This window comes from Aquarana catesbeiana, linkage group LG06 (assembly GCF_042186555.1).
Source record: "Aquarana catesbeiana isolate 2022-GZ linkage group LG06, ASM4218655v1, whole genome shotgun sequence".
NCBI lineage: Eukaryota > Metazoa > Chordata > Amphibia > Anura > Ranidae > Aquarana > Aquarana catesbeiana.
The window spans coordinates 3,094,279-3,109,704 of record NC_133329.1 but is presented as its reverse complement, the minus strand read 5'-3'; the positions used below and the strand labels follow the sequence as shown (position 1 = coordinate 3,109,704).

At 45.6% G+C, this 15,426-nt stretch overlaps 1 protein-coding gene across 1 annotated transcript in view; it reads left to right on the top strand.

Moving 5' to 3' along the window:
* Positions 1 to 15,426, top strand: part of LOC141148137 (integrin alpha-M-like) — a 102,712-nt gene that overhangs the window by 74,090 nt on the left and 13,196 nt on the right. The window contains exons 16-24 of the mRNA XM_073635321.1: positions 2,703 to 2,857; positions 5,481 to 5,638; positions 6,865 to 6,969; positions 8,289 to 8,362; positions 8,444 to 8,582; positions 8,657 to 8,752; positions 10,509 to 10,588; positions 11,171 to 11,254; positions 11,814 to 11,880. Coding sequence (XP_073491422.1) covers positions 2,703 to 2,857; positions 5,481 to 5,638; positions 6,865 to 6,969; positions 8,289 to 8,362; positions 8,444 to 8,582; positions 8,657 to 8,752; positions 10,509 to 10,588; positions 11,171 to 11,254; positions 11,814 to 11,880 — 958 coding nt within the window. The remainder of the gene's footprint in view (positions 1 to 2,702; positions 2,858 to 5,480; positions 5,639 to 6,864; positions 6,970 to 8,288; positions 8,363 to 8,443; positions 8,583 to 8,656; positions 8,753 to 10,508; positions 10,589 to 11,170; positions 11,255 to 11,813; positions 11,881 to 15,426) is intronic.

Sequence of the window (15,426 nt, the reverse complement as noted above, 5' to 3'; positions counted from 1 at the left end):
GCCAGAAGCCAGGGTCTTAAATAGACTCTTCTACAACTGAGATGTTCACCAGAGTCACATGACCATCCAGCATTTAATCGGATCGTTGCCCCAGTGACTCAGGAAACCATAGAGGAACCATGTTCTTCATGACTTCCTCCCCCTCTGCATTGCTGCTGCTGCTGTTGAGCGCCACCTGCAGTGGAGACAGCAGATGGCACCTGCCTACAAACACAGGAGTCAGAAGACTTTCTCACCAGTGCACCTGTTATAATTTTTTGGATTAACCTTGAGGAGAAGGTCTTTCTCTTCAGGCTTAGGCCCGTCAGTGTAGATATCCTCCCAGGCCTGCTGCCTAAAGAAGGCTACACATGTTTAATTGTGAGGCCTGGGACAGGGTATGGAGCTGTCCTGGAAACAAAGAAAAAAAGGAGGAGAAGAGGGGAAAAGGAAGACCACCTCGGCCTCAAGAAAGCTAACAAAGAGGAGAAGCTGCCACGTTATATGATCAATGAAAAAAGAAACTTTATTGAAAAAAGCATATGGACATGAGTAAAAGGAAGGAAAAAAGGAACCCACATGTGTGGAGGTTGACCACACAGGTGGGATCCGCTCCTCCGCAATATCAAAGATTTGTGAAAAACAATTGAGAATGATTAGACTGTGTACATAAAACAATATTGAATATTAAAAGCAAAAACGCTGGTAAACCAACCCCCCCCCCCAGTCTCTGAATGAAGGCCGTTGAGTACACCTACAAACTTGAGTAGTAGAAAAAAAATCCACCTTAATAAGTGATGTGGTTAATTAGAAGTCCAGAATAGTGACTACGAATGAATTGTCAATTGTTTTGCACAAATCTTTGATATCGCGGAGGAGTGGATCCCAACTGTGTGGTCAACCTCCACACATGTGGGTTCCTTTTTTTCCTTCCTTTTACTCATGTTCATATGCTTTTTTCAATAAAGTTTCTTCTTTCATTGATCATATAACGTGGCAGCTTCTCCCTTTTGTTAGCGTTCTTGAGGCCAAGGTGGTCTTCCTTTTCCCCTCTTCCCCTCCTTTTTTTCTTTGTTTCCAGTGCATTTTTGCTACATGGGAGGTAGCCCGTCCCATGGACGAATCGTTTTGATGACGTGTTATAAATTTCTTCATTAGACACGAGCTGATTCATTACAGTGGCTTTTTATTATTATTTCTCCAATTTCTTTGATCCCCTTTGGATCACTTTACCACTGTGGAGTCCCATGCATCTATTTGTTGGACACCATATTGATTTTTAGATTAACCGCGATATCTTTTGTTTGTGGAGGTATAGACAACTAGGTGCAAGTATATGCCAATCTAGTATGGCATTTGTACTTGGTCGAGGAATTTGACCAAGAGATCAGAGCTACTTTTGATGAGGGGGTATCTGGGGATGAGCCGCAGGCCGAGGTGGTCTTCCTTTTCCCCTCTTCCCCTCCTTTTTTTCTTTGTTTCAAGTGCATTTTTGCTACATGGGAGGTAGCCCGTCCCATGGACCAATCGTTTTGATCACATGTTATAAATTTCTTCATTAGACATGAGCTGATTCATCACAGTGGCTTTTTATTATTATTTTAACTATGGAGCTGTCCTGCCTTGAATGGAAGAAGCTACATCAAACCTGGAGAACCAGGGAGAAGGATCTCTGCCAGAGGAGTTATTCTGGATGAGAGGCTGGAGCCTTACACAGGACTGATAACCCCCAAGGAGAATGAGAATGGAGCCTTCTACTCACCAGCCAAAGTCCTACTCAGTTACAGAAACCCTGGACTCGGCTTAAAACCTCTTATTCTTTAAAGCTGGGAGTGGAGAGTGGAGCCTGTGCACAACTGTGCTCTTGGTATCTGATGCCCTAAACCCTCTCTCCTCTCTGTATCAATGGCCGCCAAATAAATACAACTTTTTGTCAAAGTTATTGGTGCCAAAGGTCTTACATCTCCCGTTATTTGCCATGGGCTCAGCCTCGGGGTGAAATATGTCTCTGGGGGTCCTTAATATGTCCCTGGAGGTCAGGGGGTGCTACAGATTCCGAGAAAAAAAAGTTTTATACTCTTGGGATCTTGTACTTCTGTTTGTAAGTATTTCCTTTTTATCATAAGTTATAATAAATTTTATCTAAAGGATAATGCACATGGCTGGTGCGCCCTTTCTTTCTTTTTTCTCGTTGTCTGCTAGGATTCCCCATCCTTGAGGGCACCAAGGCCTGTGTTCTAATACCGCTTGTTCAGCTACCCCCTTGTGCGCAGGAGCTTTTTTCTTCTTTATCAGGTGCTACAGATTCACAGAATGGATGAAACAGAAGCAGGGAGATCCTTGCATGGCAGGTCTTCAGATACAACTTCTACTCCAGCAAGGAGAACAGTGATCAGTACAGCAATGACATCACCAAATCTTGAAAGAGGAGCAGTCAGAAGATGCAGTGCCTTAGATGATCTCACACTGCACATATACTGCTATAAGGATATAGAACAGGAGAGCCTAGGCACAGGAGATGCACTGCTAGTTTTCAGGAGGAATTCCAGGAAAGAATGGTGGATTTTCAGAGTAATAATAATATTCCTAGATGTCCAATATAATACAGCAAATCTTCACTGTTTCCATTCAGATCCACTCTAAATGTTTGTGATGTCACACATTCCAGTAATATTGTCACCTGACACATTGTCATCAGTTCCTCCTTCTGACTCCCCTTGTAGATCTCGTCCGGTGATTGGTGTATCCGTGTCCATGACATTCAATCCTCAAAAAATTTCACTTTCTTCCTATGACTGTTCAGTCACGGGAAGAAAGGAAGCTGCGACAACAGTGACCTTGTGCTTCACCCATGTAATGAAGAGCACCCAAGCCAAAGGTAAGTGTTACTGTTATAGGTGGGGATTGAAGGGGGGAAACATGATGCAGATATTAGAGCACCCTCTAGGGGTGATCTGTAGGTCAGACAGTTTAGTCAGCATCTTAGAACACTTGTGGCATGAAAATAATTACAGGATATTTAAAAAGTATACTGTTTTTTTGTTAATAGTTTTTTCCAAGCACTGTCTACTGTATAAACTTTCTCTGAGGTAGGAAGAACAGTAAATCCAAATCACAGAGTACATAATGGGCAAACATGGCTGCCAATGTGTAGATACTGTAATCCCGGAGTAGTGATGTGTTTCCTCACCCTGGAGATACAGCCCTTTCATATTGGTACAGGTTAGCAGAAAAGAAATGTCCAAAAAAAATCATTTTAGCTTTTAAACACTTTTTCAAAGGCTCTTTATGTCCCAGCCCAGAGTATTGCCCCAGACCCCACAAACCAGCATGGCAACCAGCCCTCATTGCTGTTCCCCTGGAGTTCAGGGACAATGGGTCATGACAGAGCCTCTTCCCAGTCTGTCTGGGTGCCCATCATAGCTTTCAAGTGGCCAGTTCTTAAGAAGGTGTCTTGGAGAGGGTGTAGGGTGACCCAGTTCTTGGCCTGACCCCTCTATATATAGTCAGTTGTGATACCTCACAAGAAGGTGTCTTGGAGAGAGTGCGGGATGACCCAGTTCTTGGCCTGAACCCTCTATGGGGTTAGTTGTGATACCTCACAAGAAGGTGTCTTGGAGAGGGTGTGGGATGACCCAGTTCTTGCCCTGAACCCTCTATGGGGTTAGTTGTGATACCTCACAAGAAGGTGTCTTGGAGAGGGTGTGGGATGACCCAGTTCTTGGCCTGAACCATCTATGGGGTTAGTTGTGATACGTCACAAGAAGATGTCATGGAGAGGATGTGGGGTTACCAAGCTCTTGGCCTGACCACTCTATGGGGTCAGTTGTGATATCTCATAAAAAGGTGTCTTGAAAAGGATGTGGGGTGACTCAGTTCTTGGCCTGACCCCTCTATGGGGTTAGTTGTGATAGCTCACAAGAAGGTGTCTTGAAGAGGGTGTGGGATGACCCAGTTCTTGGCCTGAACCATTAATGGGGTTAGTTGTGATACTACACAAGAAGATGTCATGGAGAGGATGTGGGGTGACCAAGCTCTTGGCCTGACCCCTCTATGGGGTCAGTTGTGTTATCTCATAAAAAGGTGTCTTGGAAAGGATGTGGGGTGACCCAGTTCTTGGCCTGGCCCCTCTATGGGGTTAGTTGTGATACCTCACAAGAAGGTGTCTTGGAGAGGGTGTGGGAAGACCCAGTTCTTGGCCTGACCCCTCTATGGGGTTAGTTTTGATACCTCACAACTAGGTGTCATGGAGAGGGTGTGGGGTGACCAAGCTCTTGGCCTAACCCCTCTGTAACGAAATGTCCCACACTCCGCTTGAGTGCTTTCGTCATATACCGCTTCCTCCCAGTCTGAATATAGATATCAGATATTCCAACCGCTGATAACAAAAAACAAGACAATACTCCTTTGGTTGCTGAACATGGACTGTTTATTGAAAACACAGGTACACAGGTAATACTCTGGACAACCCCCCCTCCCCCTTTGCATTCCGGGCGGGGTAGACTGTCCAATCAGCAGTGAGAGCTGTTGGAGAAACCTGCCCCCCACCAATCTCACAGCTAATCTACATACACATCCCATAATATCCAAGGCAGACAGACACAATAGAACATTGGAATACAGCCACACCCCAAACAACCCAGCAAAGAGTACACAACAAAATGAGACAATAAACTATTGGGTCAAAGACCCGGGCTTTCTAGATCTCATTAATCAACTTTCCTTTCACATACATCTGTCCACTGAGTCCCAAGCTGGCAGAGACTATCATGGCCTCCTTAATAATGTCCTTTTGCATACATAACAGAATATCTTCCTAAATGCTTGTAGCTCCCTCAAATGCCAGGGCCCATAGTCGGTAGGCAAGAGGCTAGCATTCAGTCCCCTCCAAAAGCCTCTGTCCCGGGTGAGTCTGTCACACCCTCTATGGGGTCAGTTGTGATACCTTACAAATAGGTTTCTTGGAGAGGCTGTGGGGTGACCCAGTTCTTGGCCTGACCCCTCTATGGGGTTAGTGGTGATACCTCACAAGAAGGTGTCTTGGAGAGGGTGTGGGATGACCCAGTTCTTGGCCTGACCCCTCTATGAGGTTAGTTGTGATACCTCACAAGAAGGTGTCTTGGAGAGGGTGTGGGATGACCCAGTTCTTGGCCTGACCCCTCTATGAGGTTAGTTGTGATATCTCACAAGAAGGTGTCTTGGAGAGGGTGTGGGATGACCAAGCTCTTGGCCTGACCCCTCTATGTGATACCTCACAAGAAGGTTTCTTGGAGAGGGTGTGGGTTGACCCAGTTCTTGGCCATACCCCTCTATGGGGTCAGTTGTGATACCTCACAAGAAGGTGTTTTGGAGAGGGTGTGGGGTGACCCAGTTTCTAGCTTGACCTCTCAATGTTGTCAGTTGTGATACTTCTTCAGACAGGTCATAAATGGATGGATGTATGGATGGATGGATGGATGCATATTGACCATCATCATTGACATTGTCTCTTTTTCCTCCAGGTGGAATTTCGGCACAGGTTAACTATACTCTCCTGCTGGACTCGGCAGTCACTGTAACCCGAGCTGTCTTCTCCCGCCAACCTGCCACCAGGACAACGAGCCAGTCCATAGAGCTTAGCCAGGGGCAGAAATGTGCCCCGCACACCATCCTCCTACCTGTTAGTACCAAGCTAACACCTGCAGAGTGTAAAACTCCAACTGTCTATGTCTGCCTGTCCTGGTGACAACCACATCCCGATTTCTTGTACGGGTGTTGTAGGGACAGGAAGCTAGGGGGAAACCTCTCGCATGGGGTAACTCACAGAACTAGTACCCTAAATGCTAAACCTTAATAACCTAATGCTAAAAAAATGTTTTGGGTGGAGTTAGGATTTAATACAATGAGCCTCCATGAAGGTCCCACTGACTCTGGAGGTCCAGAATCCAAACTTCATCCAGGTCCAAAATCTTATTGCTGCCATTGTTAAACTATAGATTTGGGCTAACCAAGACTGAACCAGATTCATACAATCCCGGAGTGGTAAAAACAATATGAAGTTTTACATTCTGGACAGCAGAGGTGACTCAGGATTCTGGCCCTCCAGAGTTTTCTAATTTGGAGATATTCATGTCAGATTGGAGTCATTCTTGCCCACTTAATGCAGGTGGTATGTTGGGTAGAGTGGTGTTGTAGGCAGTAAGCACACAGGGTCTGGATTGGCAAAGAACGATGTATTGAGACAGCAGGTGGTCAACAATACAAACAGGCTTGGCAGGGAGGCTCACCCATCCGGTGCCACTTACAGTTGTGCAGCGGAGAGACAGCAGTCTTAAGACTCAGGGATGCCGACAGCGTCTGCCATGAGAAGCGGGGCATGGTCTGGCTGGTCTGACCCAAAGGAGAAGCTTCCTGAGAAGGTAGAAGTGGTCCCAATTTTATCCCTACTCCACAGGAATCTTTCTCTATCGCTGGTACTGTCCCTGAAAGGTGTGGGGACCTTTCCCTACCCTAGCTTCTCACATAAAGTGCATCAAACCCAGTATCCGAGTCTTAAATAGACTCTGCTTGACCTGAGATAGCCACCAGGATCACATGGGTCATGTGCATCCAACTGGTTCACTGGCCCAGGTGACCGAGGAAATCCTGACCACCAGATACAGTAGGGAATGTTCTCATACTTTCCTTGTGGTGGAGACCTCCCATATCTAGTTTATCTTTTCTCACCACAATGTATCATAATATAACACTGATGGCCAGCAGTTCGTTTCTTCTCTTAAAGGAGGTGGGGTCTCAGGATCAGGAAACCCTCACTCTCAGATCATAGGAGATCGGTGTCTAGACAGGAAATGAGTGATGTGCACACATAACACGTCTTATTTGTTCCCTCTCCTCTCTGTGTCTCAGGAGTGTGTGGAGGACTCTCTGACTCCTCTCCGAGTGTCTCTCAGTTACTCTCTTCAGGGAAATCCTGTGCTGAGTGAAGACACGAGGACCAGCTATGCTGAAGAGGTATGAGGGGCGTACACCCACCATTGTGCATTGTCTTACACTCAGGGATGGGGAGGCTGGAATAATGTTTCATGTCAGACAATTTAAAGTCCACTAATGAGGGTAAGTGTGCACAGCGGAGACCTGTAGATGACCTGTAAATGACCAAGAGATGGCGAAATTTCAAGGCTGGTTCTCACACTGGTTGTGGTGGAGACCTCCCATCCCTTTTATTTATTTAACTGCTCCCTCTGATCATGAAGTCTGGTATTCTATCATTTTAATAAATTAAAAATTAGGCATGTTTCGGGATATATCTTTTGTTGTAAATATAACAAAAATTAAATAGAAGAGGGAACTGATAGTTCATTTTGACCATTCATCATCCAGCCTCCCTGGCAGGGCTGTTTTAATGCATGGGCACCCTTGGGTACTGCCCGGGGGCCCCGGGGGCATGGGGGGCCCCATGCTAATCTTGCATTGCATTATACTTGCCAACTGTCCCGGATCTGCTGGGATAGTCATGCTTTTTACTAAGCTTTCTTGGGATGGCCAGCTTCCTGGGAACCTGCACTTTGCCCCCCTGATCCCAGCATCTTGCCCTCCTGATCCCCACCATCTACTTTGCCCTTCTGTCTCCCCCCTGTAATGGGCTCTTTGAGTTAAATTAGTCTTTGATTTATGGCATGTTTTCTTGTATACAATTGATTTTGTTGAAAGTGCTAATAAATATATGTTTAACTCTATTGACTATTTATACTTTAATTCTTGAGAGTAGATGCGTAAATTTGGGCCATGCTGGTAGGGGTCCCAGTGCATTACTTTGCCCGGGGGCCCATGATGCTATTAAGATGGCTCTGCTCCCTGGCATTCTAGCGGAAAACTCATGTAGGTGAGATATTCGTTTATAAACCATTCATTATAGTCTTGGAACCAAAACCAGATTCTTCTTCTTCTTCAAAAAAAAAAACAAGGTAGACGACCCATTGCCACACTACTCAAATTTTCAGCTGCATTCGAACACTACATTTTGAGAGTATGACCAATTCCCAACCAAGCTGGAGGAAATTTCTTAGGTCGGGAGCAGATAATGAACGTCCTGGGATAGGATGCAGTGCAGGAGGTATCTCTGGGTCTCAGTACCCCCAACCTAATCACAGAAAACATCCAATAGTAATGAAACAAATGATGTCTTGGAGAAAACGATAAATATCAACCCCAAAAAAGAGAAGATAATACTAAGAACTCTGAAAGAGTTCACCTACTGTATATACTTTTCACTATGTAAGCTGATGGTGTCCTCAGTGTCTCATCGGATAGAGGCTTCCATTTCTTCGCAGGTCCCATTTCAGAAGAATTGTGGCAGGGATGAGGTGTGCGAAGATGATCTGAGGCTGGCCATCAACTTCTCTGGGTAAGATAGACCCCCCTCAGTCCAGTCTGCCCCAATACTGGTCCTCCCGTTGCTGACAGGTGTCTTATCTCCCTCGGACAGGGTCACCCAGCTGGTGGTTGGGACGTTGTCTGACATCAATGTGACGGTCTCTGTGAAGAGTTTACAAGATGATTCGTACAACACCCGTGTGCTCATCCCCTTCCCCGTTGGCTTGTCGTATCGTTTGTCTCTTGTTGAGGTAATGGTGGGCCCTCTATGAGAAGATCTCGTGTATGGTTGATGAGTCTAAACCTTACTTTGTATGTCTTGTAGCGTAACAAGAAAGTGACCGTTCTATGCACTACTCTGGAGGGTCAGAGAGTGGTCAGCTGTGCGGTGAATAGACCTCTCCTGAGACCCAACACCACGGTAAGAGCGCAGGAGAGAAAAGACTGTATGAGAGAAGGACACGGGACATCTGTCCCTCATCCCAACATTAGAGATGTGCACAACAGAAATATTTGTTTCTGACTCGTTCCTTAATTTGATAATTTTATTTTGTCATATTCGCTATGTTAGAATGATTTGTTTCCAGAATTTGTTTTATATATTCATTATTTTCAAATCAAGTCAAAAGATTCAAATTTCAGAAGACTGTTTATATTCATTCTATTGTATTCAATTCTAATCTCTTCTACACTATTCTATTCCTTTTTATTCTGCTCTATTCTTTTTCTGTTTGAATCCAGGGAGCAGCCAAAGTAGAAATCTTCATCTTATTTCACTTTAATACCGAACTGGATTTATTGCACATTTTTCCATTTCACATTCATTTTCGGATTCGTTTTCAAATTCAAATTCGGATAATTCGCTTAGTTATAATTTATTTAGGATTCGTTGAAATTCGTTATTATTATGATTGGAAATTCAGATACATCCAAATCTCTGAATGTTGAAAGTTTTGTCCGAATCTCGATTTGTAACAAAACGAATCACACATGTCTAGTCAACATCCTTGGCCTGGAAGGTCTCAGGTCCTGGTTCATACACGGTATATGTTCCACAGGGTCTCTTCTCTCATGTGTTAGATGTTATAGGGGGTCTCTTCTCTCATGTGTTAGATGTTATAGGGGGTCTCTTCTCTCATGTGTTAGATGTTATAGAGGGTCCTTTTCTCTCATGTGTTAGATGTTCCACAGGGTCTCTTCTCTCATGTGTTAGATGTTATAGGGGGTCTCTTCTCTCATGTGTTAGATGTTATAGAGGGTCCTTTTCTCTCATGTGTTAGATGTTCCACAGGGTCTCTTCTCTCATGTGTTAGATGTTATAGGGGGTCTCTTCTCTCATGTGTTAGATGTTATAGAGGGTCTCTTCTCTCATGTGTTAGATGTTCCACAGGGTCTCTTCTCTCATGTGTTAGATGTTCCACAGGGTCTCTTCTCTCATGTGTTAGATGTTATAGAGGGTCTCTTCTCTCATGTGTTAGATGTTCCACAGGGTCTCTTCTCTCATGTGTTAGATGTTCCACAGGGTCTCTTCTCTCATGTGTTAGATGTTATAGGGGGTCTCTTCTCTCACATGTTAGATGTTATAGGGGGTCTCTTCTCTCATGTGTTAGATGTTATAGGGGGTCTCTTCTCTCATGTGTTAAATTTATAGGGGGTCTCTTCTCTCATGTGTTAGATGTTATAGGGGGTCTCTTCTCTCATGTGTTAGATGTTATAGGGGGTCTCTTCTCTCATGTGTTAAATGTTATAAGGGGTCTCTTCTCTCTTGTGTTAGATGTTATAGGGGGTCTCTTCTCTCATGTGTTAAATGTTATAAGGGGTCTCTTCTCTCTTGTGTTAGATGTTATAGGGGTCTCTTCCCTCATGTGTTCGATGTTATAGGGGGTCTCTTCTCTAATGTGTTCGATGTTATAGGGGGTCTCTTCTCTCATGTGTTAGATGTTATAAGGGGTCTCTTCTCTAATGTGTTAGATGTTATAGGGGGGTCTCTTCTCTCATGTGTTAGATGTTGTAGGGGGTCTCTTCTCTCATGTGTTAGATATTAAAGATAGAGAGTTTTTTTATGATTTTGTTGAGGTTTGGGGGTTTTGCCAACACATGGATCCAAGTACACTGAACCATGCTGTGATAAAGTGATAACCTTCCTTTTCTAAGAGCCATTGACATCTCTCTTCTAGGTGGTCTTCTTGGTGGGCTTCCATGTTTCCTCAACAGCAGACCTAAAAGACTCTTTGCTGATGGAAGCCAATATAACCAGGTATCTAACCCCAGACATGTCTATCTCTTTGTGCGCCAGGTTTTCTGGTCTCAGTGTTGGGGTTCCTTGTCTCTTTGTGCTGGTTTTCCTGGTCTCTGTCCCGGGTTTCCTGGTCTCTGTGTGCCAAGTTTCCTGGTCTCTGTGTTGGGTTTCCTGGTCTCTGTGTGCCGGGTTTCCTGATCTCTGTGTGCCGGGTTTCCTGGTCTCTGTGCACCAGCTTTCCTGGTCTCTGTGCACCAGCTTTTCTTGTCTCTGTGTTTGGTTTCCTGGTCTCTGTGCTGGGTTTCCTGGTCTCTGTGTTGGGTTTCCAGGTCTCTGTGTTGGGTTTCCTGGTCTCTGTGTTGGGTTTCCTGGTCTCTGTGTTGGGTTTCCTGGTCTCTGTGTGCCGGGTTTCCTGATCTCTGTGTGCCGGGTTTCCTGGTCTCTGTGCACCAGCTTTCCTGGTCTCTGTGCACCAGCTTTTCTTGTCTCTGTGTTTGGTTTCCTGGTCTCTGTGCTGGGTTTCCTGGTCTCTGTGTTGGGTTTCCTGGTCTCTGTGTTGGGTTTCCAGGTCTCTGTGTTAATTTGTTATTTTCTTTGCAGCGATAACAAAGATTCTGCCAACAATCGAAGGACGTCCTCAGCTAAAATAGACGTGTTGTATGCCATCTATGTCACAGTCAATGGGTGAGTGCATCCAACCTGGCCCCTCATACAGAGATGGATCTAGAGATCACACCTCTCTAAGCTCACATTCGTATGATGACACCCTTCATACAGGCTCCTCACATTCTTCTGACTCTAGAAGAAGAATGTTGCTTTAATATACAGTTAAGGAATATCTGAGTGTTCAGTCCATCAAACTAGGAAATGTTGAAATGGACTGAGGTTGTTTGAGTTACAGAACCTTCTGATTCCTCTCAATAAACTTCACAACTAACCCCACCCGAAATCTATTCCTCAATTTATCTGAAAAAGGAGATGCCAAAACTAACCACATTTTGTTCATTTTTGATGTTGTGTTGGTCTTGGCCTACAAGTGTCTTATGGTAAAGCTAGCCCTGCTTGACCAGAAGAACCACTTTTCTATGGACACATATTTTTATGGACACTCTTGTGTTTTCTGCATTCTTTACTGACAAACTGTAGCTGTGTGGATATATCTCCTAGCTCTACCGTCCTCCCACCACCACAGCTTGTGATGGACCCTCATTAACTCCTCAGTGATTCGTTGTTTGTGTTTCAGCCTTGAAGAGTCCAGCAAGTACTATAATTTCACATCTGAGGACTCCACCATACAGCACATCTACAGGGTAAGATCCATTCAATTTAGCAATGGAGTTCCGTGTGATGTTGGAGTGTAAACGCTGATAAAGCCTCACGTGGTTGAAACGCGTCAGTGGGCCTCTCCTATGGATGGAGTACAAAGCTGAAGCAATTTCTTATTTCTACTGCATTCACAGTGTGCTGAACTTGTGTGCAAATGAGTGCCATTTTCTTTACCTCTTTATAGATTTATACACCAGGATTTTTTACACCTATAGAATTTACAGTACCTACTTTTTTTTATACAAAGGATCAGTCCACCCATAAGTAATATTTAGCTATAGTTAGATAATGGTGGGCGGAGTCAGACTCTGGTTGTCTTGAATTCCCCTCTCTGAATAATTCCCAAATTTTGTTCCTGTCCACATGGGAGTTTTGGGGGCTCCGGCCAACCTCTGTGTGTTCCCACCCTTGTGGTGACCTGCCTGCTCTGCACATTCCCTCCATCCATGGAATAGTTCTCTCTCCCTTCAATGTGTTCCTACTACCATGGAGTGCCCCTGGCCCCATGTGTACTCCCCCTGTGCCTGGAGTGTCCTCATCCCCTCTGTGTGTTTCCTCCATCTGTGGAGCCTCCTCACTTCCCTCTATGTCTTCTTACACTCATAGGGCGACTATACTTGCTCTGCAGATTCCTTCCACCCAATGAGTTTTTCCACTCCCTTCTATGTGTTCCCATCCCTATGTGGTGCCATTACCCCTCTCCATGTGTTCCCATCCCAATGGGGTGTTTCTCAACCCCTCTACATGTTTCTATCCCCATAGTGTGCCCACTCCCTTCCATGTGTTTCCACTCCCATGGAGTGTAACTCCCCCCCCCCATGTGGTCCCACCAGGGGATGGTCCCTGCTCCCTTCTATGTGTTCTCACCCATGGAGTGCCCCTCCACCTCCCATCTGTGTTCCCACCCAGTAGAGTGTCCCTATTTGCTTTTATCTGTGTCTGCCCAATGGCGTGTGCTTGCTAATTTCTTTGTGTTCCCATGCCAATTGGGTGTTTCTCCTCCCCTCTTCATGTTTCCACCTCCATAGTGTGCCCGCTCCCTTCTGTGTGTTCCCTCTCCCTATACAGTATCTCCTTCCCTTTGTATGTCCCTACTCCCCTCTATGTGTTCCCACCCCATGAAGTGTCCCTCCTCCCATCTGTGTTACCACCACTACATGGTTTCCCCACCCACCCTTCTGTGCCCCCACCATGAGGTGTTCCCGTTTGCCTTTGCGTCCCCCCGCCATGAGGTCTTCCTGCCCACCTTTGTGTGCCCCCACTATGAGGTGTTTCTGCCCACCTTTGTCTGCCCCCACCATGCGGTGTTCCTGCCCACCTTTGTCTGCCCGCACCACGAAGAGTTCCTGCCCACCTTTGTGAGCCCCCCCATAAGATGTTCTTGCTCACCTTTGTCTGCTTCCACCATGAGGTGTTCCTACTTACCTTTGTGTGCCCCCACTATGAAGTGTTCCTGCCCATCTTTGTGTGCCCCCACCATGAGGTCTTCCTGCCCCCTTTTGTCTGCCCCCACTATGAGGTGTTCCTGCCCACCCTTGTCTACCCCCACCATGAGGTGTTCATGCTCATCTTTGTGTGCCCCCACCATGAGGTGTTTCTGCTCCCACCATGCGGTGTTCTTGCAAACCTTTGTGAGTCCCCACCATGAGCTGTTCCTGCCCACCTTTGTGTGTCCTCGCAATGAGCTGTTCCTGCCCACCTTTGTGTGTCCTCACCATGAGCTGTTCCTGCCCACCTTTGTGTGTCCTCACCATGAGCTGTTCCTGCCCACCTTTGTGTGTCCTCACCATGAGCTGTTCCTGCCCACCTTTGTGTGTCCTCACCATGAGCTGTTCCTGCCCACCTTTGTGTTTTCCATTTCTCCTGTTACATTCTCCATAATATAAAATAAATTTGGATCCTGATTAGGGATGAGCTTCGTGTTCGAGTCGAACCCATGTTCGACTCGAACATCGGCTGTTCGATCGTTCGCCGAATTGCGAACGTTATGGGCCGTTCGCGCTAAATTCGTGTGGCGCGTCACGGCCCATAATTCACTGCGGCATCGCAGTGCATTGCTGGCTGATGATTGGCCAAGCATGCACTATGACCCGCATGCTTGGCCAATCACAGCGCTGTCAGTAGAGAGAGCTGTAATTGGCCAAAGCCAGGGTGGCTTTGGCCAATTATGGCTCAGGGGATTTAGTACACACCCCACACTATATAAGGCCGCCTGCACGGCGGCCCTGTGTAGTGTGTGTTCCGGTGTGCTGAGAGATAGAGAGAGAGAGAGACAGTGTCATTTGATTTGAGTTAGATAGATTAGGCAGAACAGTCAGTCAGTTAGCTGCACTTACAGTGTATTGTGTATATATATGCATCCCAGGTGTTGCATATATATATATATATACACTGTATTCAGTTTAGCTAGATCTGTTCCTGTTATCTTCTATCTAGACTATTTACATTTAATGCAGTGCGTCCTGCTCACAGTGTTCAGCTAGATCCGTTCCTGTTAAATTCCTACTGACCGGCAGGCTTGTCTGGTTACAGTATATAAAGCTACCTGAAGAAAATTACAGGTGTTCTATTTGATCCTATTAGTACCACGGTCAGGCAGCTAGACTATTTACATTTAGTACAGTGCGTCCTGCTCACAGTGTTCAGCTAGATCCGTTCCTGTTATCTTCCTACTGACAGGCAGGCTTGTCTGGTTACAGTATATAAAGCTACCTGAAGAAAATTACAGGTGTTCTATTTGATCCTATTAGTACCACGGTCAGGCAGCTAGACTATTTACATTTAGTACAGTGCGTCCTGCTCACAGTGTACAGCTAGATCCGTTCCTGTTATCTTCCTACTGACAGGCAGGCTTGTCTGGTTACAGTATATAAAGCTACCTGAAGAAAATTACAGGTGTTCTATTTGATCCTATTAGTACCACGGTCAGGCAGCTAGACTATTTACATTTAGTACAGTGCGTCCTGCTCACAGTGTACAGCTAGATCCGTTCCTGTTATCTTCCTACTGACAGGCAGGCTTGTCTGGTTACAGTATATAAAGCTACCTGAAGAAAATTACAGGTGTTCTATTTGATCCTATTAGTACCACGGTCAGGCAGCTAGACTATTTACATTTAGTACAGTGCGTCCTGCTCACAGTGTACAGCTAGATCCGTTCCTGTTATCTTCCTAATGACAGGCAGGCTTGTCTGGTTACAGTATATAAAGCTACCTGAAGAAAATTACAGGTGTTCTATTTGATCCTATTAGTACCACGGTCAGGCAGCTAGACTATTTACATTTAGTACAGTGCGTCCTGCTCACAGTGTTCAGCTAGATCCGTTCCTCTTATCTTCCTACTGACAGGCAGGCTTGTCTGGTTACAGTATATAAAGCTACTTGAAGAAAATTACAGGTGTTCTATCCCAGCTTAGTGCAGCTACAGGCCATTAGTATGTCTGGAAGGCCAAGAAGGAGAGGCAGACAGTCACAAGCCAATAAGAGAGGGCAAGCAGGCTCTGTGTCTAGTGCTGGTCGTGGAGACGGTGC